Source organism: Eutrigla gurnardus (assembly GCF_963514095.1).
Source record: "Eutrigla gurnardus genome assembly, chromosome: 9".
NCBI lineage: Eukaryota > Metazoa > Chordata > Actinopteri > Perciformes > Triglidae > Eutrigla > Eutrigla gurnardus.
This window is the reverse complement of record NC_139923.1, coordinates 2,968,490-2,986,386: the sequence shown is the minus strand read 5'-3', so window position 1 is coordinate 2,986,386 and position 17,897 is coordinate 2,968,490. Positions and strand designations below refer to the sequence as shown.

General features: G+C 40.0%; 1 protein-coding gene across 1 annotated transcript; it reads right to left on the bottom strand.

The window, feature by feature from the left end:
* Positions 1–10,879: 10,879 nt before the first annotated feature.
* LOC311018515 (uncharacterized protein) lies at positions 10,880–16,237 on the bottom strand. The gene is made up of 5 exons (XM_084017515.1): positions 16,195–16,237; positions 14,203–14,312; positions 13,968–14,075; positions 11,796–11,939; positions 10,880–11,231 (listed from the first exon to the last, which is right to left on the bottom strand). Exons 2-5 carry the CDS (start codon positions 14,277–14,279, stop codon positions 11,141–11,143), a joined length of 420 nt encoding a protein of 139 aa, XP_083873641.1. The 5' UTR covers positions 14,280–14,312; positions 16,195–16,237; the 3' UTR covers positions 10,880–11,140.
* Positions 16,238–17,897: the final 1,660 nt, after the last annotated feature.

The window sequence follows — 17,897 nt, the reverse complement described above, 5'->3', positions numbered from 1 at the left end:
GTCATTTTGTTCTTAACCAAGATGTGTCTTATAGTGGTAATGCTTACTCGGTTTATGTTGTTGAACACTTGCCTATCTGCAAGTATTTGGTGCCGTAGCTGCTGGAGACGGATTGAATGGTTTGCTCTGAGGTCCACAATGGCAAGTTCCTGCTGTTGGATGAACAGGCGTTGGCTTCCACCCCCAAAAGGTCTTCTAGTCATTCTATAGAAAAATGCAACCACAAATTGTTTTGGTATGCTTCTTTTTTACAGTACTGTATGTACTGTACTTTACTGTGTATACCATACCACTGTACTGAAACATCTCAATATATGTAATCACGGTATGTTTCACAAAACTACCAATTTCGTTACAAAAGGAGCATTAGCCATCCTGCAATACAGTACATGTGATACGGTAATGTGATATGGTACAGTACTGTGAATACTCTAGATACCATCTGAGATGAGTAGAAAGTAGAGAGTTGAAGACGTACCTGTTTTCCAGTCAGAATGTCCTTATTATGGATGAAACTGTGAAACGGCTTAGATTAGGGTGGGCTCCCTGCCCAGCTTCCCTCGTAGTCAGGCCATGGTTTATGACATCGTCCACCAAAGTTGCTCTTATGTCATCGGAAATAATGGTCCGTGCATGGCCTCTTCGACCACGTCCTCCTCTTCCTCTTCTTCTACCTCTACCTCTTGCTCTCCCCCTGCATCCATGCTTGATAAGTTCTCAAAATGACTTCCAGTTTTTTTCAATTGCTAAAACACAATTTTGCAAACTAGGCTGCTAGTACTATCAAAATACTTAACACAATTCACAAAACCACACATCCAAACTGCAAAATACCTCATATATGCTGCAAAATGAAGCTATGCAAGCAAAACTTCATATAACATGACCAAAATCAAACTTTTGCTCCAAATTCATTGCATTCATATTACCAGATTGTTGTCTCACCAACTACACACTGTTGGGCATAATGAAAAGCACTCTGATCTTTAGTATATTTTGCTAAAATAGTAAATAAAGTAGTTCAAATTGTAGAGGATTCTTCAGGTTGTTCACATGCACAGACATATTTGCAGATAAACACACATGCTGTTGAAACATGTATTTTTTTTATTTTTTATTGTTCACCAAACAAGTCAGTGCAACATAGTTGATGGTTGATGACATGAGCAACTAAGGTTGGTCTGGTTTCATTTGAAAGTTGTTGTCTTCTTTGGCTATGACCTCCTCTACCAACTCTACCTCTCACTCTTCCTCCCCCTCTCATTCTCCCCCTCCCTCTTCCTCTCTCTGCAACGTCTTCCAATGTTGTTGTTGTAAGAAAAAAAGGTGCTCACCTGCAGTCTTTTAGTGCATACTTCCTGATTGAAGTGGTAACCATTACAGTTTTTCTCGATTGTTTACACACATTTTCTAAAAGCATGGCTCATACTCTCAGAACTCTACACACAAATCAAAAAACACACACACTATGGGCAAAACCCCTCAATTCTCCTGCAAAATGAAACTTTACATTCAAAACAATGTTATTTCTTCTCAAAATGGTATTTTGTTTTCAAATGACACACACAAACCATCATATGAATAGACATTTATAAGAACCAGTTGAACACTGATGTGCTCAATGTAAAACACGATGAACACTTCTTCTCCATTTACCATAATGACTTAGGCTTTTTTTTGTTCAGTGTTACACTCACTACAGACCAGGCCCGGTTCTACGGGGGTGCATAAGCATGCATTGCACCCCCAAAAAAATAGTTTGCACCCTCAATTAAAAAAAAAAAAAAAGATTTTCATTTTTAGAAATATGATAAAAATAATAAAATACTTGCTCACAAAACAAATTGTAGTTAAACTTGTGACAATTTCCATTAAATACCATTGAGATATGAGCTTCCAACATCACTCTGACTGTTCACCAAACTGTCAAAATCACTCCGCATTTATGTATGGTGTTTTGTTTATATGTTGCTTGGCAACAGTCCGCTCAGTGGGGATCTATTTTTGTTGGCGGAAGCAATTTAATCCGTTTATATGATTAAATAAACAAACAAATCACAATCTATTGTCAATTATTATTATTATTAACAGTACATTTTACGAAATATAACTGTTGTATAAAGTAATATCACGCTCGAGGTCGCAATGTTGTCGCTCTATATCAGCGCTGCTGTGATAGCCTTCGGCGGCCGGTGGCCGGCCGCGTCGTGTGTCGTGTGCAAAATGCGCGCACCCTTAGTATATCTATCACAAGATATGATACCATCTTTTAAGCACAGTAAATGTTTGTTGTCCCAACATGTCAGTAGAACTACGCAGAAGTGCTTGTCTATGGTAGAGAGGCCTGTGTGTATAAAAGCGAAGTCTGAACTGAAGCTGGGTAGCTGGTTTTAGTATAGTACTGGTGCACCCTCTGTAATCTCAGATGCACCCCAAGGCATTCTGTTCTGGAACCGGGCCTGCTACAGACAGTAAATGTGTTGTAAAATATTTTAGAATATTGTTTTTATATATTTTATTTTTCCCACAAGAATACTGAAATGTATACAGTTTTCATCCCAACCAACACAAAGTTGCATAGTGGTCTACATACAAAACCAGAAGAATTTACTGTATACAGTTACAAAAAAACAACAACTATCCCGCATCCTCTCTTCTGTTTCGGTCTGGCCACAGCACCTCATCCACATCACAGGCAATGCAAGCGATGGCCAAGCAGCGGGGGAAATATCGCCTAGCATGGCAAATCCATGCTAGGCTCCTCCTCCTACTCTCACTCCTCTGGCTCTGCCTCTGTTGCCAATGTTGGCATCCATTGCTCCAAAACAGAAGAGCTCACCTGTTACCCTTTTATGCTAATGCTCTGATTGCAAATTGTAAAACTGTGTTGCAGGTGTTTTCCCATGTGATGAGTCAGTGTTGTTGGGGATGTAGCAGGAGCAGATTTGGTTATCAACAGTTAATTATTAATTTCAATATGATTATTGATATTAATAATTATATTTAATATATTATCATGATATAATCATGAATAAACGGGGCACCACCCTGGGATCAGGGAAAAGATCACCTAAAACTGTATTCAGTCTCAATATAAAGGTTTTATACTCATATGCCAAGGATCGTGATCCTTGGCATAGAAGCATAAAAACAATCTAATAATTGATTTTTAAATTTTATGCTAATGCTCTGATTGCAAATTGTAAAACTGTGTTGCAGGTGTTTTCCCATGTGATGAGTCAGTGTGCATAGTAGGGAAATTAACTTTAGAATTTTGAATGGCAGTGTGTTCCTTGTGAAAACAAGAGATTTTCTTCATGAAATTATTAGAAATGATTAGAACTGCAATTTGAGTGTAAAGCAGGAATTGTGCTTGCAGTTTAGCAGAGCTAGTTCAGGGTGTTGGTGCATGAGTTACATGTTGTGGTCATTGTGTCTCAAGTACCAGTATTTGTGTGTAAACAATTGAGAAAAACTGTAACATTGTTTGGCCAGGTGGCACATATAGTGGCCAATTAGCTCATTTTGAATGGCAGTGTTTTGAAATGGCAAACGTGATTTTATGTCAGATTGTTACGCAGAGAAACGTGTTCAGTGCATTTAAAAAGTGCCATTTTGAATTGCAAAAAGCGTGTAAAGCAGAAAATGTGTTTAAAGTTTTGGAGACTTAAGAAGAGGTTTTGCTCTCAGTGTGTCAGTTTAGATATTTGTACTATGCATGTCATTTTAGTGTGTTAGAGATTGAAAAAAACTGTAACTGAGGCCTTTTTGTAGCTGGCTGATTGGTGTTCAGCGTTCTAAGTTTTTTTTTTCAGGTGTGTATCTTAGTGTTTTCAATGACCCGATGTGTTTTGTATTTTGAATAGATGTGTCTTAATGGTAGGCTACGTGTCTTATGTATGAAATAGTGTGTAGTGTGCAGGAGCAAGTGTGTTGCAGAATTGCAACTAAAGTGCAAAGCAGCACTTTTGTTTAAGGTGTGGTTACATGTGTATTTTAACAAAAACTTCAAGTTACTTTGGTCTGAGCATGGGTCTGTAGTGTTCAAGCAATGGGCAAAAATGGTAAAAGATCATTTTTCAGTTTAGAAAGTCACACTTTGTGGTATGTTTGTCGTAGACGCAGTATTATTTGGTTCTGTGTGAAACTGCTAGTGAACTATATCTTGTGGCGCGCATGTACGTCACCAACACAGCCGTTAGCTTGGCTTGCTAGCTACCTAGCTAACTTAGCTGCAACAACGTATTCTCATGAATTTTCGTATGGAAACGTACGAAAAGTTATGTACAATTTTTTCATGTATTATCCTACGAATTTTGAAATGACACCAGTGCGCATGCGCAATTTTTACGTGTTTTATCCTACGAATATCAAAATGACGCCAGTGCGCATGCGCGATTCCCTGCAGTGAAAAATGCCTTCCATTCCTTTCATTTATAATGGAAAATGCAGCATAATGCATCATTTTAAAGCTGTTTCGGCATTAAAGTACGTTTTGATGACATTCCTAGCAAAAAATATGCATTTTGTTCTCATATAATCCTTCAGTGAATGTATACGATCTTTCGTTTGTTGGTTAGGGTTAGGGTAAAAGTTAAAGTTAGGGTTAGAATTGGAGGAGCCTGGTATCAAACCAGCAATCTTGCGGTCGTTATCTCACCTGGTGTGTTTTATCCAGCAACTCTTTTTATCAGCCGGGAACAGGGGTGGATCTACCGGGATGGCAATGGCAAGGGGGTTCCACCCTAAGAAAGCCTTGCCACCCCAGTTGGCAGCTTTGAAATCAAAGAAAAGTTGTGGCTGATCAGACATTTATGAGAGTGAATTTCTAATATCGGACTGCAATGAATGAAGCACGAGACAACTCTAACTGAAATGGTATCCGACTCACAGAAACAACCGGTAACCAACTATCTATGAATAAATGAGAATAATCAGAAATGTGCAGGGCTAATGGTTTGAAAATATAGTTTTCCTGTAACATTATTATGCTGTTCCACAGTTAGTTAATAACCTTAGGAATATAAGAATAAAAATGTGCTTTTCTGTTTCGGGAAGCTCAGAGTGCTGTGGAAGAAAACTCTTCAGGTCCAATTCTGTAGCTGGTTCAAATGAGGTTTAATCACTGACAGTGGAGAAAAGAAATTCACAGTGTATCCATGAAGATCCAGTCTCTCGAATGGCCTGGCCGAGGTGGATTTATACAGAACATTCAGGAGAACAAAAGGGAAGGCGTCATGAGTGGATTTGCATTAAATCAACACATGTCTCTCTGCAGAGGAAGAGACATCTGTGGATGTCTACAAGGTGTGACCGTTCTCGGGAGAGCTAGACGATGTCACTACAGGGGTCACTCATCGGGCCTTGATCAATGTATGAAAGACAAATGTTACGGAGACAGTACAGGAAGAGGGAAAGATCAGATACCCCTTTTCCACCGAGGCATTTTGAGGGCCGGTTCGGAGCCGGTGCCCAATCGCGAACCAGTTCTTCCTGTTTCCACAGACAAAGAGCCGGCTCTCGGCCTGGAAAACTGGTTCCCGAGCGGCCCCAACTCTTTGCTGGGCTGGAACCGGGCCCGGCTTACGTTAGGGGCTGGGGGCGGGGTTAACGCTCGAGGCAACGGGGGAAAATACGCTGCTGCTGAGTTTTACTAACGTTACTGTTCCCGGTAAGTTTCATTTTTAAAATGTTTCACCTCGTTTCAAACCAACGACACATTTCTGTTTAGTTTACCAAGCTAGTGATTACGTTCGTAACAGCAGCAACTAGTGGCTTTGCTTCCTCGGGTAATGTAAGCTGACTGGCTAGCTAGCTAGCTAGCGTGATATTGCTAACAACAACATTAGCATGCCACCTTCTGACTGCTGTTGGCTCACTAAACGTTACCAACTACCAACGTGACTAAACATCTGTGTTCGCAGCGTCATGGACACATGGTTTGTGTTTGTAGAGCTGTCGGACATCGGCGATATTGAACGGAGGTCCGTACTGCAGATGACTAAACATCAAACATTCTGATCTATTGATCACACACTGTTCTACACTTTAAAAAATGTTGTGATTTTAGTATTTTGTGTATTTTATTGTTATTGTATTATTTGCCAAAATAAACACTTTTTCTGAAGAGACATGTCTGCTATGCTTGAAATTAGCGCTGCGGGGAAACCTCAGACGTATACAGTGACGTAATGACGTGGCTCTCTGGGCTCTCTAGCCGGTGGAAACGCAACCAGGTTCTCAGACGGTTCGCAAGTTGAACCAACTGCGAACCAGCACGGGCACCGGCCCGGCTCTTGAACTATGGTTCGCGTTGGTGGAAAAGGGGTAAAAGAGTCTTTTCATCAAGACGGCAAGGGTTAAATTCAATAGAAACAGCTCAGCAGGACATTTGATGTTTAGAGAGAAAGGAACATTATAACAAAACCAAATAAGAATTGTAAGGTAACACATTTTCTTCTACAGTGCTCACCTGAGAAATACATGTAACCAGGGACGTCACTGGGATTTAAAGACAGGTGGCTTAGCCCCCAGGGGAAGCATCTTTTTAGTACTGTATTAGAACTACAACCAGTGAAGATGTCCAGCTAGTAACAAGTTAAAAGCAACACACATGGTCTTCTTCTATTCTCTTGTTTTGAACAAGAGTTACTGTCATGTTAACATTTAGACACATTAAAGCTGCATGCTTAGAACCTGATGATGTAAATGTGTCTTAAAGTGATAGCGTATCTAATTCCTCTCTCCATCACAGAGGAGGGGGGTCACATGGGAGAATTTGGGTAGATTGAAGACGAGGCGTGCTGCAGCGTTCTGGATATGCTGCAATGGTTTAATCACAGAGGCCGGGAGTCCAGTCAGGAGAGAGTTGCAGTAGTCAAGGCAGGAGATGACCAGTGCTTGGACCAGGAGTTGTGTTGCATTCTTTGTGAGGAAGGTCCGAATCCTGTGGATGTTGTAGAGGGCAAATCTGCAGGATCGGGCACCAGCAGTGATGTTGGGGGTGCAGAAAAGTAATACTGTGATGAATACTGGGATGAAGAGGAGTTCGGTTTTATTCAGGTTAAGCTTGAGGTGATGTGCAGTTGTCCACTGGTGGAGAGATGCCAAGATGCATGAAAGCTGGGATTACAAATCAGGGTTATTCCACCAAATATTGATTTATGAACTCTTCGCATTAGTATTGTGTTGTTTCAAAAATAATTATGAACTTGTTTATTTTACATTATTTTGAGGTCTGAAAACACTGGATCTTTTTTGTTATTTTGACCAGTAGTTATTTTCTGAAAAAAATGCTGTAAATGTCAATATATTTTTTAATAGAATAAATCAAATATGTTCATTTTACTTGAACACATACCTATAAATAGTAAAACTAGAGAAAGTGTGTGTGTCTGTGTGTGTGTGTGTGTTTGACATACAGTATATATACTGTATGTCTGGCCTTAGTCAGCACTAAATATGACTGAGAGTCTTCACAAGCATCTGCAGATGGTGATGGTTGTCATTCAAATGTTATCAACCTTTCAGAGTCAGATATAATATCTACTGGTGAGAGTCATCAAATCAATCCTGTTACTGCTCCCCAGAGGAGGAACCCTTTAGACAACCACAATCCCTCCTGTGGTCCCACCCTCAGGACAAACGACGTCCTTTGCAGTTTTTTTTCAGTCGCTAACAAGCGTTTGTCCAACCAGTTGTCACATTTTCAAAACTCTAAACACAATTAGCACAGCATCAGTCTTTTGTGGCCATACCATTCACACATGTCATGTTGTTTTCACACAATATGCAGTCAGTGAACACATTTCCACCTCCCAACAAAATTATGGATTGTTTTTGTATTACAGTTTTTTTCAATTGTTTACACGCAATTTTGAAAACCGGGTTCTTTTTTTTCAAAATATAATCCCAATTATCCAAACACCACATTCACTTTGCATAATTCCTAGATTGTTTGCAAAATGACACACTTCAGTCAAAACATACACACATCAGTCAAAACATATACACATATTTGTGAAAATGCTATTAGTTTTCATTTAACCAACACGGTCCTCAATGATCAGACACTATTGTAGCCAGTTTCACACTGCTGTGATAAACAAAAAAACACATTTGTAAAAAAACTAATTTTAGGAAATAGCATGTGCTAGATTTTTGGCCAGACATTGTTATGTAAGTGATCATTTAGATGTCAAAAAAATAGTGACAAACCCACAACATTCTTCATGATTAGTTTAAGATATAGGGAGAATGTACACAAATAGGCCTACTATAAACTTACCAAGCACAACACTGATGCTGCAGACTGAATATTTCAAGTATTTATTTTATCTACCTCTTCCTCTCTCTCCTTCTTCTCCTCTTCCTCTACCTTGGCCTCCTCCTCTACCTCCTTCTCCTCTCCTCCACCGCCTTCATCTCCTCTTTGAGCTCCCCCTCTCATTCTCACTCTTCTTCTTCTTCTTCTTCTTCTTCTAGCTCCTTCCATTTTTGTTGAATACAGGTGAACTCACCTGGGGCCCGTTTCACAAAGCAGGTTCAACAAACTCTGAACCTAACACTGAACTCTGAGTTGACCAACTCTGAGATGGGCAACTCTGAGTTTTCGGTTTCAGAACAGCGGTTTTGAATTAGTTCAGTCAACTCTGAGTATGTAAACTCTGAGTTACGCGCGTGCCTGCCGACTCGACAAAGCCATCATCAATGGAGCTCCGATACTACGATTCACCATGGCAACGGGGAGAGCGTCATTAGATATTACTGAGTGTTTATGTAGAAAACGAGCTCATCCTGAGAAAGCGGAGCAACGTAACTGCAGCAAAGTAGCGATAGTTGGCGTGGCAGACAATTACTGCCCGATCTAATGTGTATAACTGAATGAAACAGTCTATTGATCTAAAGGTAATAAGTCTTTATTTTCAGAGTTGCAGAGCGACACTGTGGTGTAATGGTTAGGACAGGGGTTCAACTCCCGTAGTTCACAAAGTAGCGCAATGAATGAATTATCATTTTCATTGGGTGTAATCCCCCCAGGCACAGAAAGAAAGTGGCGTCAGTTGAAAATTAAGCATAAGAATATTGCGCAAATACGTTGACTAAGGCATATGATTTTAATCATATTTCACATATTAAACAGTAAATATAAGCAGATATTTCAACACAGGAATGTACTTAAACATTTCATAAATCTCCCGTTCGCAAAAACACTACCTCCGCAAAGAATCTGGTTGCGGATTATGTCCGCGATATGAAATGTTGAAAAGGTCGGAGAATATTGTTTAGATAATATCTAATGTGATTGGAAGGAAAGGTAATCAAAATTCTCTCCCGATGCAAAGCTGCTAGAATCACTTTTATTTCCATATCAATTAGGTTGACGATGAAAGGACGGCACATTTTTTTCAGAGTTGGTTCAGATTCCGGAAAAAGGCGGAGACATGTAGGGAGAAACTCACAGTTTGTTGAAGCAAACCTGCTAGCGAGCAGGTTAGGTTCACGGAGTATGTTACCCGGGTAACTGACTCAGATTTATGCTGAACTGGCTTTGTGAAACCGAAAAACCAGAGTTTCCCTCATCTCAGGGTTAACTAACTCAAGGTTTTCACTAAACCTGCTTTGTGAAACGGACCCCAGGTGCCTTTTATAGCACACCTGAGTGCTGCATTTTCAAAAAAGCACATGTGTGCTTCCACACTTGGTGGATGTGATTATCCAATTTGTTCATTAGTGTGGTCATTGGCAATCCGGGGCTTTGTAATGACAAGGAAGTAACCTCACAATCCTTATCTGTGTCTAAGGTGTGAAAATGTGTGTAGCGTTTTACAAATCCCTGTGTGTAATGTTTTGCAAAAGGGGTGAAGCAGACATTGTGTGCAAATCTGTGGAGGTGTTTTACTGCTTGGAGTAGAATTTCGCAAATTGTGTGTAAACAATCGTAAAAAACTGTATTGACGAATGTTAACACACAACATCCCACAATAGCAAAAACAATATTCCAAACCATAGATACAGTATCAAAACCTCTGCTTCTGCAATGATATCAGTTCATAAACAATATATCTCAGCCGATAATAAACAAACAATTGAATAATTGACACACAGCTGATTTAGGTTGGGTAAATTGGGCCAACCACAGCTGATTCCAGTCTGGCTTAGACTCAGTGGCAGGGGTTATTTTTTCTATTACATTGAAACTTATAGAGTAAAAGGAGGACTTTGAGGAGTGATGTTTTCGGAAACAGAAAAATACTTTTTATCTGGGCTTTTTTTTTTTCAGAATGCTCTTGTGTGTTTCATGGATATTTTGTTGTAAGCAATACTGTAAAACTTTTTCTGTTCTATCATACTGTAAACAGTATCTCTACTGTACCTCCTGTAGTAAACAGTAAAGGAAAAAAACTGATTTGCTTTTTACTGGAATGCTTTTGAATGTGAACATTATATTACATACGGTTCCCAACTATGAAATTTAGTGTAAAAACGGTGGATTGCATGTTTTGCATGCAAATACCTGTAAAAATGAAACATAAAAGTCTATGCAGTTATTGTAATGTCAACAATAGCCAGTATTTTGAAACCTGGTATACTTTGAGTGACTGCATGTACCTTGTGAAGTGAAAAAAAATGTTATTCTTTGACAGAATAATTTCATTTTGAGTCAGATTTCCAGTGTTTTGGTAAAGTTAGTGTGCAGAGAAAGATGTGTTCTATTTTGAAATGAAGAGTTACTATATATTTAACAAAATGTGTTTTTGAGAAGAAAATGATCCATTCCCCCAATTGTGTTTTGTAGGTGTGAGTCTGTGTTAAGAGTTTAGAAAAAGTATTTGAAGTATGGGTAGGTGCTTGTTAGCGATTTGAAAAAAAAACTGTAATAGTTCAGACTTTTAGTCTCATTGTTCACATCAATGTATCGGAAAGATCAGCTTCTTTCTCTGGCATCAACAACTCTAATGTAACAATCCTTATGACTAAAGAGTAAAAGCATTACCAAACACACTAAACACGTAAAGTACTCCATAAAACTTACTTTAATAACAAAGATTTCTGTGTTTCCAAATATGATTACAGCTTTATTCAGTACATCAGTAACATGTTTGTCCTTCTACCATCAGCTTCAATGTTTTCTTCACATCTACAGGTCGATGGGCCAGTTGTTGTAGACGGATGGACACATGTATTGTTTGAGCAGCAGGTTCACCCTCTCCGAGTCTCCTCCCACCCCACTGTGGACCAAAGCACAGCGACACAGTGAATGTTAAGAGGGTATATTCATTATTGTTTTGACGTTTATTATTACAACTTATCATGTGATATTGTTATACAGTAAAAAGATGTGCTTGTTGAGATGTGGTTAGAAAAAGAAAAGATTGGAGTTATCAGTTTCTGTTTCATTTTTGAAGAAACGGACCAAAGATGATTATTAGAATGCCAGTTCTCAAATAGTGTTCATTCACCCCGCTCGTAAAGAGAACCAGGCCTTTGTTTGAAAGTTACATTCTGATACGTTTCTCCTGTTTTAAAAGTATATTTCATCATGGTGTAGAAAGGAGCCTCCACTTTTGTATCTGCTGTTGATGTGAACTCACCCCTTCATGTCCATTCCATGTTTAATTGCTGATAGAATAATGTGTTCTACAGCCAACACCTCAAGCCACTGTCTCTGTTTAACACCATTTTCATTCACTGATTATTTTAATCATTTCTACTTTGCTGGTTTTTGGCCTCTCCTAACATCACTAAGCCAAGTGGTTCAACAGTAGACTGTTGCTACAGTCTGAGTGTCGCACCTCTTCCTGACACCCTGCATGCGGCGCAGCAAGGAGCAGATGGAGCTGTGTTTGGCTTTAGAGCGCAGGAACTCTGCGTATCTGTTGGAGAACTCGATGTCTCCCAGCTGCCTCCTGCGGTCCAGACCTGGAGACAGTAGCTGCCTGAAACACAACACAGCATCTTTTTTAAGGCACTTTCACAATTTAGATGTTAAAGTGATGGTTCGGAGTAAAATGCTTCCAAGGTAATTTCCACCGTGACATCCAGCCAAATACCCCTTCGGAAGCATTTTTAGCGATGGTCAGCATTGGTCAAGATAGCCGCCAGGAGTTTATTTAAAAGAACACTTCGTGTCACGGCATCGGACACGGAAGTGGCGTCTACGCTGCGGTAGCATAGCAGCCGAGGATAGAAGCTATCAGGCAAGTGTTCTTTTAAATAAACTCCTGGTTTACTTACAAACTTTCAAATGCCTCGTTTTGTGAGTACAGACCCTATGTGTACTACTGCAGAAGTTTGGTAACATTCCATGCATTATTAGTGGGGTAATTTACGACATATACCCCCTGTACCATAGCGCTAGTACTAAGCCATTCGGCTTAGTGCCCAAGCACATTTGACCCCCAAAGTCCAGTTTGTTTGACTAATGAGTCAAGGTTCCTCGGCCCTGGCATGGTTGGAAGAGGTGGGCTTCAGCACGGTTGGAAGAGGTGGGCTTCAGCATGGTTGGAAGAGGTGGGCTTCAGCACGGTTGGAAGAGGTGGGCTTCAGCATGATTGGAAGAGGTGGGCTTCAGCAGGTTGGAAAAGGTGGGCTTCAGCACGGTTGGAAGAGGTGGGCTTCAGCACGGTTGGAAAAGGTGGGCTTCAGCATGGTTGGAAGAGGTGGGCTTCAGCATGGTTGGAAGAGGTGGGCTTCAGCATGGTTGGAAGAGGTGGGCTTCAGCACGGTTGGAAGAGGTGGGCTTCAGCAGGATGGAAAAGGTGGGCTTCAGCACAGTTGGAAGAGGTGGGCTTCAGCATGGTTGGAAGAGGTGGGCTTCAGCACGGTTGGACATGACGTATAATCAATCGGCTCTTCCGCTCTTTATCACTTAGTGCTCAACTCCGATTGTGACTAAGAGAGAAATTCCACATTTGGACAGTCTGCTTTCTCTATTAAGGGCTGTCAACTCTGGAACACGTTGCCAACTGAAATCAAATCAATTCCTGATATAAAACAGTTTACAACAAAAGTTGGCTAAAAGAAAAACAAACCTGTACCCATTAACTCTTTGTGTTCTGATATTGAACTTTAAAGGTATGATTTTGTGGTGGTACTGTGTAATGTATTTTCTATATCCTGTTATGCTGATTATGCATATGTATTTTATGAATGTGTAATGTAGTTTTAGCAGGTTGATCATTTATATAATAATAATTGGTGCTGATTGTGTTGTTCATGTACAAGCCCAACGAGGGATAAGAGATTAAAATTAGCAATAGCTCTCATCTCTGTATCTCTGTACATCACATCAGTTACATTCTTTGTATTGGAACTATGTTAAACTGTATTTAAATAAAATTCTATACATTTCTAATCTGGGCTGCATGGTGGTGTAGTGGGTAGCACTCTCGACTAACAGCAAGAGGGTCCTGGGTTCGATTCCCGGGTTGGCCCGGGTTCCTTCTGTGTGGAGTTTGCATGTTCTCCCCGTGTAAGCGTGGGTTCTCTCCGGGTTCTCCGGCTTCCTCCCACAGTCCAAAGACATGCAGGATGGGGATAGGTTAATTGATGACTCTAAATTGCCCGTAGGTGTGAATGTGAGCGTGAATGGTTGTTTGTCTCTACATGTCGGCCCTGTGATAGACTGGCGTCCTGTCCAGGATGTACCCTGCCTTCTCCCAATGACAGCTGGGATCGGCTCCAGCCCCCCCGTGACCCTGAATACAGGATAAGCGGTAGATAATGGATGGATGGATGGACATTTCTAATTTATCACTCAAAATAACATCTTCTCCTCTTGTTTTCACACTTTCATTTCATACTTTGTTATTATAAAATTAACGATTATAGCTGCTTCAAGGGACACTTTAAACTTAGACTGTAGCATTTGTGAGAGTGCAAGAGTTACAAGCTCCACAGCGCAGATTTATTTTCTTTCCCAAAAAAAGTGTAAAACCTTCTTTTTCCCTGCGGCGTGAACTCACCTGAGCCTGGCCTCGAGCAGAGCATCTGCAGAGTTCACCCCCAACAGAGACAATGGTGTGTTCAGGTGTCTGAGCTGAGTCAGGAAACTCTCCACCTCATCTTCATCCCTGAGGTCACATGAAAGGAAGACACAGCAATGAAATGGAGGGGCAGTATGTTTTTTAATGACAGGAAGGAGGGAGGGAACTCTTTGGCTGATGTTTGTCAGCACGAGAATCGTCCAGGTGATGGTACCTGACAGGAAGTGATGAGGTCAGGTGGAGGAGGGCCAACAGCAGGAACACCTGAGTCACACTGGTGGACAGCATCATGAGGACAATGAAGAGGAGGCAGATGATGACTTCCTGCAGACACAAATGGATACATCCAAACCTCTGTTAGAATTGACTTTTACTTTGTTCATTTTCATTTTAGACTTGTACTTTTTCACTGAACTCATGTAAATCAGTGGTTGTGCTCTTTAGAACAGTGTGACATGTTAACCTGAAGCAGGAACCTGTTGAATCTTCAAGGCCCTATTTGATCTGTCAGTTAGGTTTTCTGTAATAGATACACGCCTGAAGGACAACACCAATACATGTTTCATATTACATTTCTGTTAGTTCACGTCAGAGACAACTGACCAGTGAGACTTGTGAAAGTCCAACCTCTGTACGGGGCAGTCCCAGCCTAAGAAGATAAAATGTGACCAGCACCAGGAAACGGGGCTCACTCTGACTGAGATCCTGTGGGAGCTCTGCCATTCCAAGCCCAGACCTGCTATACTTTACCTGTGACCTGAATAAATACTATATCTGTGAACTGAAGAGTTCTCTGGTTTATCCTTGGGCTTCCAACAAAAGTGTGGTATTATGGAATAATAGTGTAAAGAATGCCTTTATTTTGTAGTAACCGGGGGTGACGTCAGTTCCGGGGGTTGTGAGCAAGAGAGCCGTGCATGCACACTAGTCGACTGCTGCTGTACAGAGATGCTTAATAAAGACATACTCCGATTACGTCGTTGTACGAGCCTCATTATAAGTATAACTTGACAAAAAGAACCGGGATTAATACCTCCAAACAGACAAATGCATCCTATAATGTCCTTTTCTTCTGGGTCTGTTTGTCCTGGAACACCTCATGCTGCAGCAAAAATCGATCATTTAGATTTAGATCATTTAACAGTTGGCTTTCATCTTTGTAGCAAAACTTTGTGTCTGTCTCGTTTCTGTTTCTACATGACATTGCCTTTGTGCACAAAATCAGCTCCGTAAAGAAATGGTTTTCCCAGTTTGGAGTGGAAGAACTTGACTGGTCTCCACAGAATCCAGGCTGAAACCATGTCCAACACCTTTGGGATGAACCGGAACGCCGCCTCTGAGCCAAAACCAATCACCCAACATCAGTGTTGGAACACATGATTCACAAGCGTGAGAGGGAAGGTTAATTCAACTTCTGACCAATCAGTGTGCGTGGAGCTGCCACTACCAATGCACTTTTCACAGCAACACCCAGGTCTCCTCATTATGACTGTTAAAGCCCAATAAAACCGACGTGCCACTGAACAGACTCTCAAATCAGCCAAAAGCATCTCTCAATGGATTTAAACCCAAATTGAATGGACATGGTGTTATATTGTTTAATCCTTCCCATCTCTCCCTGATAACATCAATGCATTGTTAGTTACTAAGGTCAGTCAAAGCGTTTACGGGTACAAACTTTGATATACAAGCTTACAAAACTAAGATCATATTTTTCAGGACAGGCTTTTTAATGGCCATAATAAAACTAAACAATATGTACATAAAATCAAGTTGAGAACCTCCTCAAAAAACAGGAGGAGCAACAGATTGATACCGCTGGCTTTGGAATGTATGTATGTATATATATATATATATATATATATATATATATATATATATATATATATATATATATATATATTCTAAAATTCTGTTCCGTTTTTCAACCTGAAAGTTTACAAAAATATACAAAAAGGACAAACACAACCACGCGTAAAAAAAAACACCCCAGCAGAGATATTAATAAAATTAATTAATCAATTGATTATCACCAGTTTGTGACTTAAACTGATGTTTAATTAAAGTGCTTAAGGTTTGATTCCACCACACTTCCTGCAGTGTCAATTAAAAAAAAACTAAAGAAAAATAACCTAAAATAAAAGCTTGTTAATCCATATTTAAACACTTCCAAAAATGTCTCCAGTCGGTGTATAAAGAGACTCACCTGGAGAGATCCTGCTCAGAAAGGAGACCAAACCGGATCAGACCTTCAGACTGGGTGTTGAGGTCCAAGCTACAAGCTTCCCTTTTGTACCCGTCAGGTATCGACCCTCCGACAGACTCTCCACTGACTTTACTGCTGTGATTATTTGCCGTGCCAACAGCTGAGCCAGATATTCATGTTTGTTGGCTTCCTGAAGTCTTAATGAAGCTATCTGATCCCACTTCCTTAATGAGCTCTAATCACCTGCGAAAGCTGCCTGCTGTTTGACATCCTCCTCACATCAATACGGAGTATTGATCCACAAACACATGTTTCTTCTTTTTATTACTTTGATTTATGCTTCTATTTGCTCTGTTAACAATTCATCAGAGGTGAGTTTAATATGAGTCACAGGGGCCAATTTTCAATAATGTGTTATTTTTGACACTTTAAGTACATTTCGCTGATAAGACTTTTGTGCTATGACTTATGGAAAAGGGTTGGACTGAGTTAAAAGTCAGCATTCTGACTTTAATAGACTTGGAATTCAGAAAACAGAACAGAGGGGTTGATTTATAACACATTTGAACAGGTCTTGCCTTCCCCTGATGCTCTGGATAAGTCCGTTATTAACGGTAAAGGGGGGAAAGTTGCCTATTCCAAACCATAGATACAGTATCAAAACCTCTGCTTCTGCAATGATATCAGTTCAAAAACAATATATCTCAGCTGATAATAAACAAACAATTGAATAATTGACACACAGCTGATTTAGGTTGGGTAAATTGGGCCAACCACAGCTGATTCCAGTCTGGCTTAGACTCAGTGGCAAGGGTTATTTTTTCTATTACATTGACACTTATACAGTAAAAGGAGGACTTTGAGGAGTGATGTTTTCAGAAACAGAAAAATACTTTTTATCTGGGCTTTTTGCTGTTTTTTTGTTCAGTATGTTCTTGTGTGTTTCATGGATATTTTGAACAATGTAAGCAATACTGTACAACTTTTTCTGTTCTATCATACTGTAAACAGTATCTCTACTGTACCTCCTGTAGTAAACAGTAAAGGAAAAAAACTGATTTGCTTTTTACTGGAATGCTTTTGAATGTGAACATTATATTACATACGGTTCCCAACCACGAAATTTAGTGTAAAAACGGTGGATTGCATGTTTTGCATGCAAATACCTGTAAAACCGAAACATAGAAGTCTATGCAGTTATTGTAATGTCAACAATAGCCAGTGTTTTGAAACCTGGTGTACTTTGCTTGACTGCATGTACCTTGTGAAGTGAAAAAAAAATGTTATTCTTTCACAGAATAATTTCATTTTGAGTCAGATTTCCAGTGTTTTGGTAAAGTTAGTGTGCAGAGAAAGATGTGTTCTATTTTGAAATGAAGAGTTACTATATATTTAACAAAATGTGTTTTTGAGAAGAAAATGATCCATTTGGCCAATTGTGTTTTGTAGGTGTGAGTCTGTGTTCAGAGTTTAGAAAAAGTATCTGAAGTATGGGTAAGTGCTTGTTAGCGATTGATAAAAACTGTAATGTAAGAGCAGTTAAAACAGGCTGGTCTAATTTGACGGGAGCACCAAAGTAAGGGGGGAGAAACCCACATGATACAAAGGTTAATCTTCTTTTTTTTTTTTTTGCCTCACCAGTTACTGTAAATCCCTTTTGCTACAGAAGCAGTTGCTGATCACTCACAGCCGCCACGGACCAG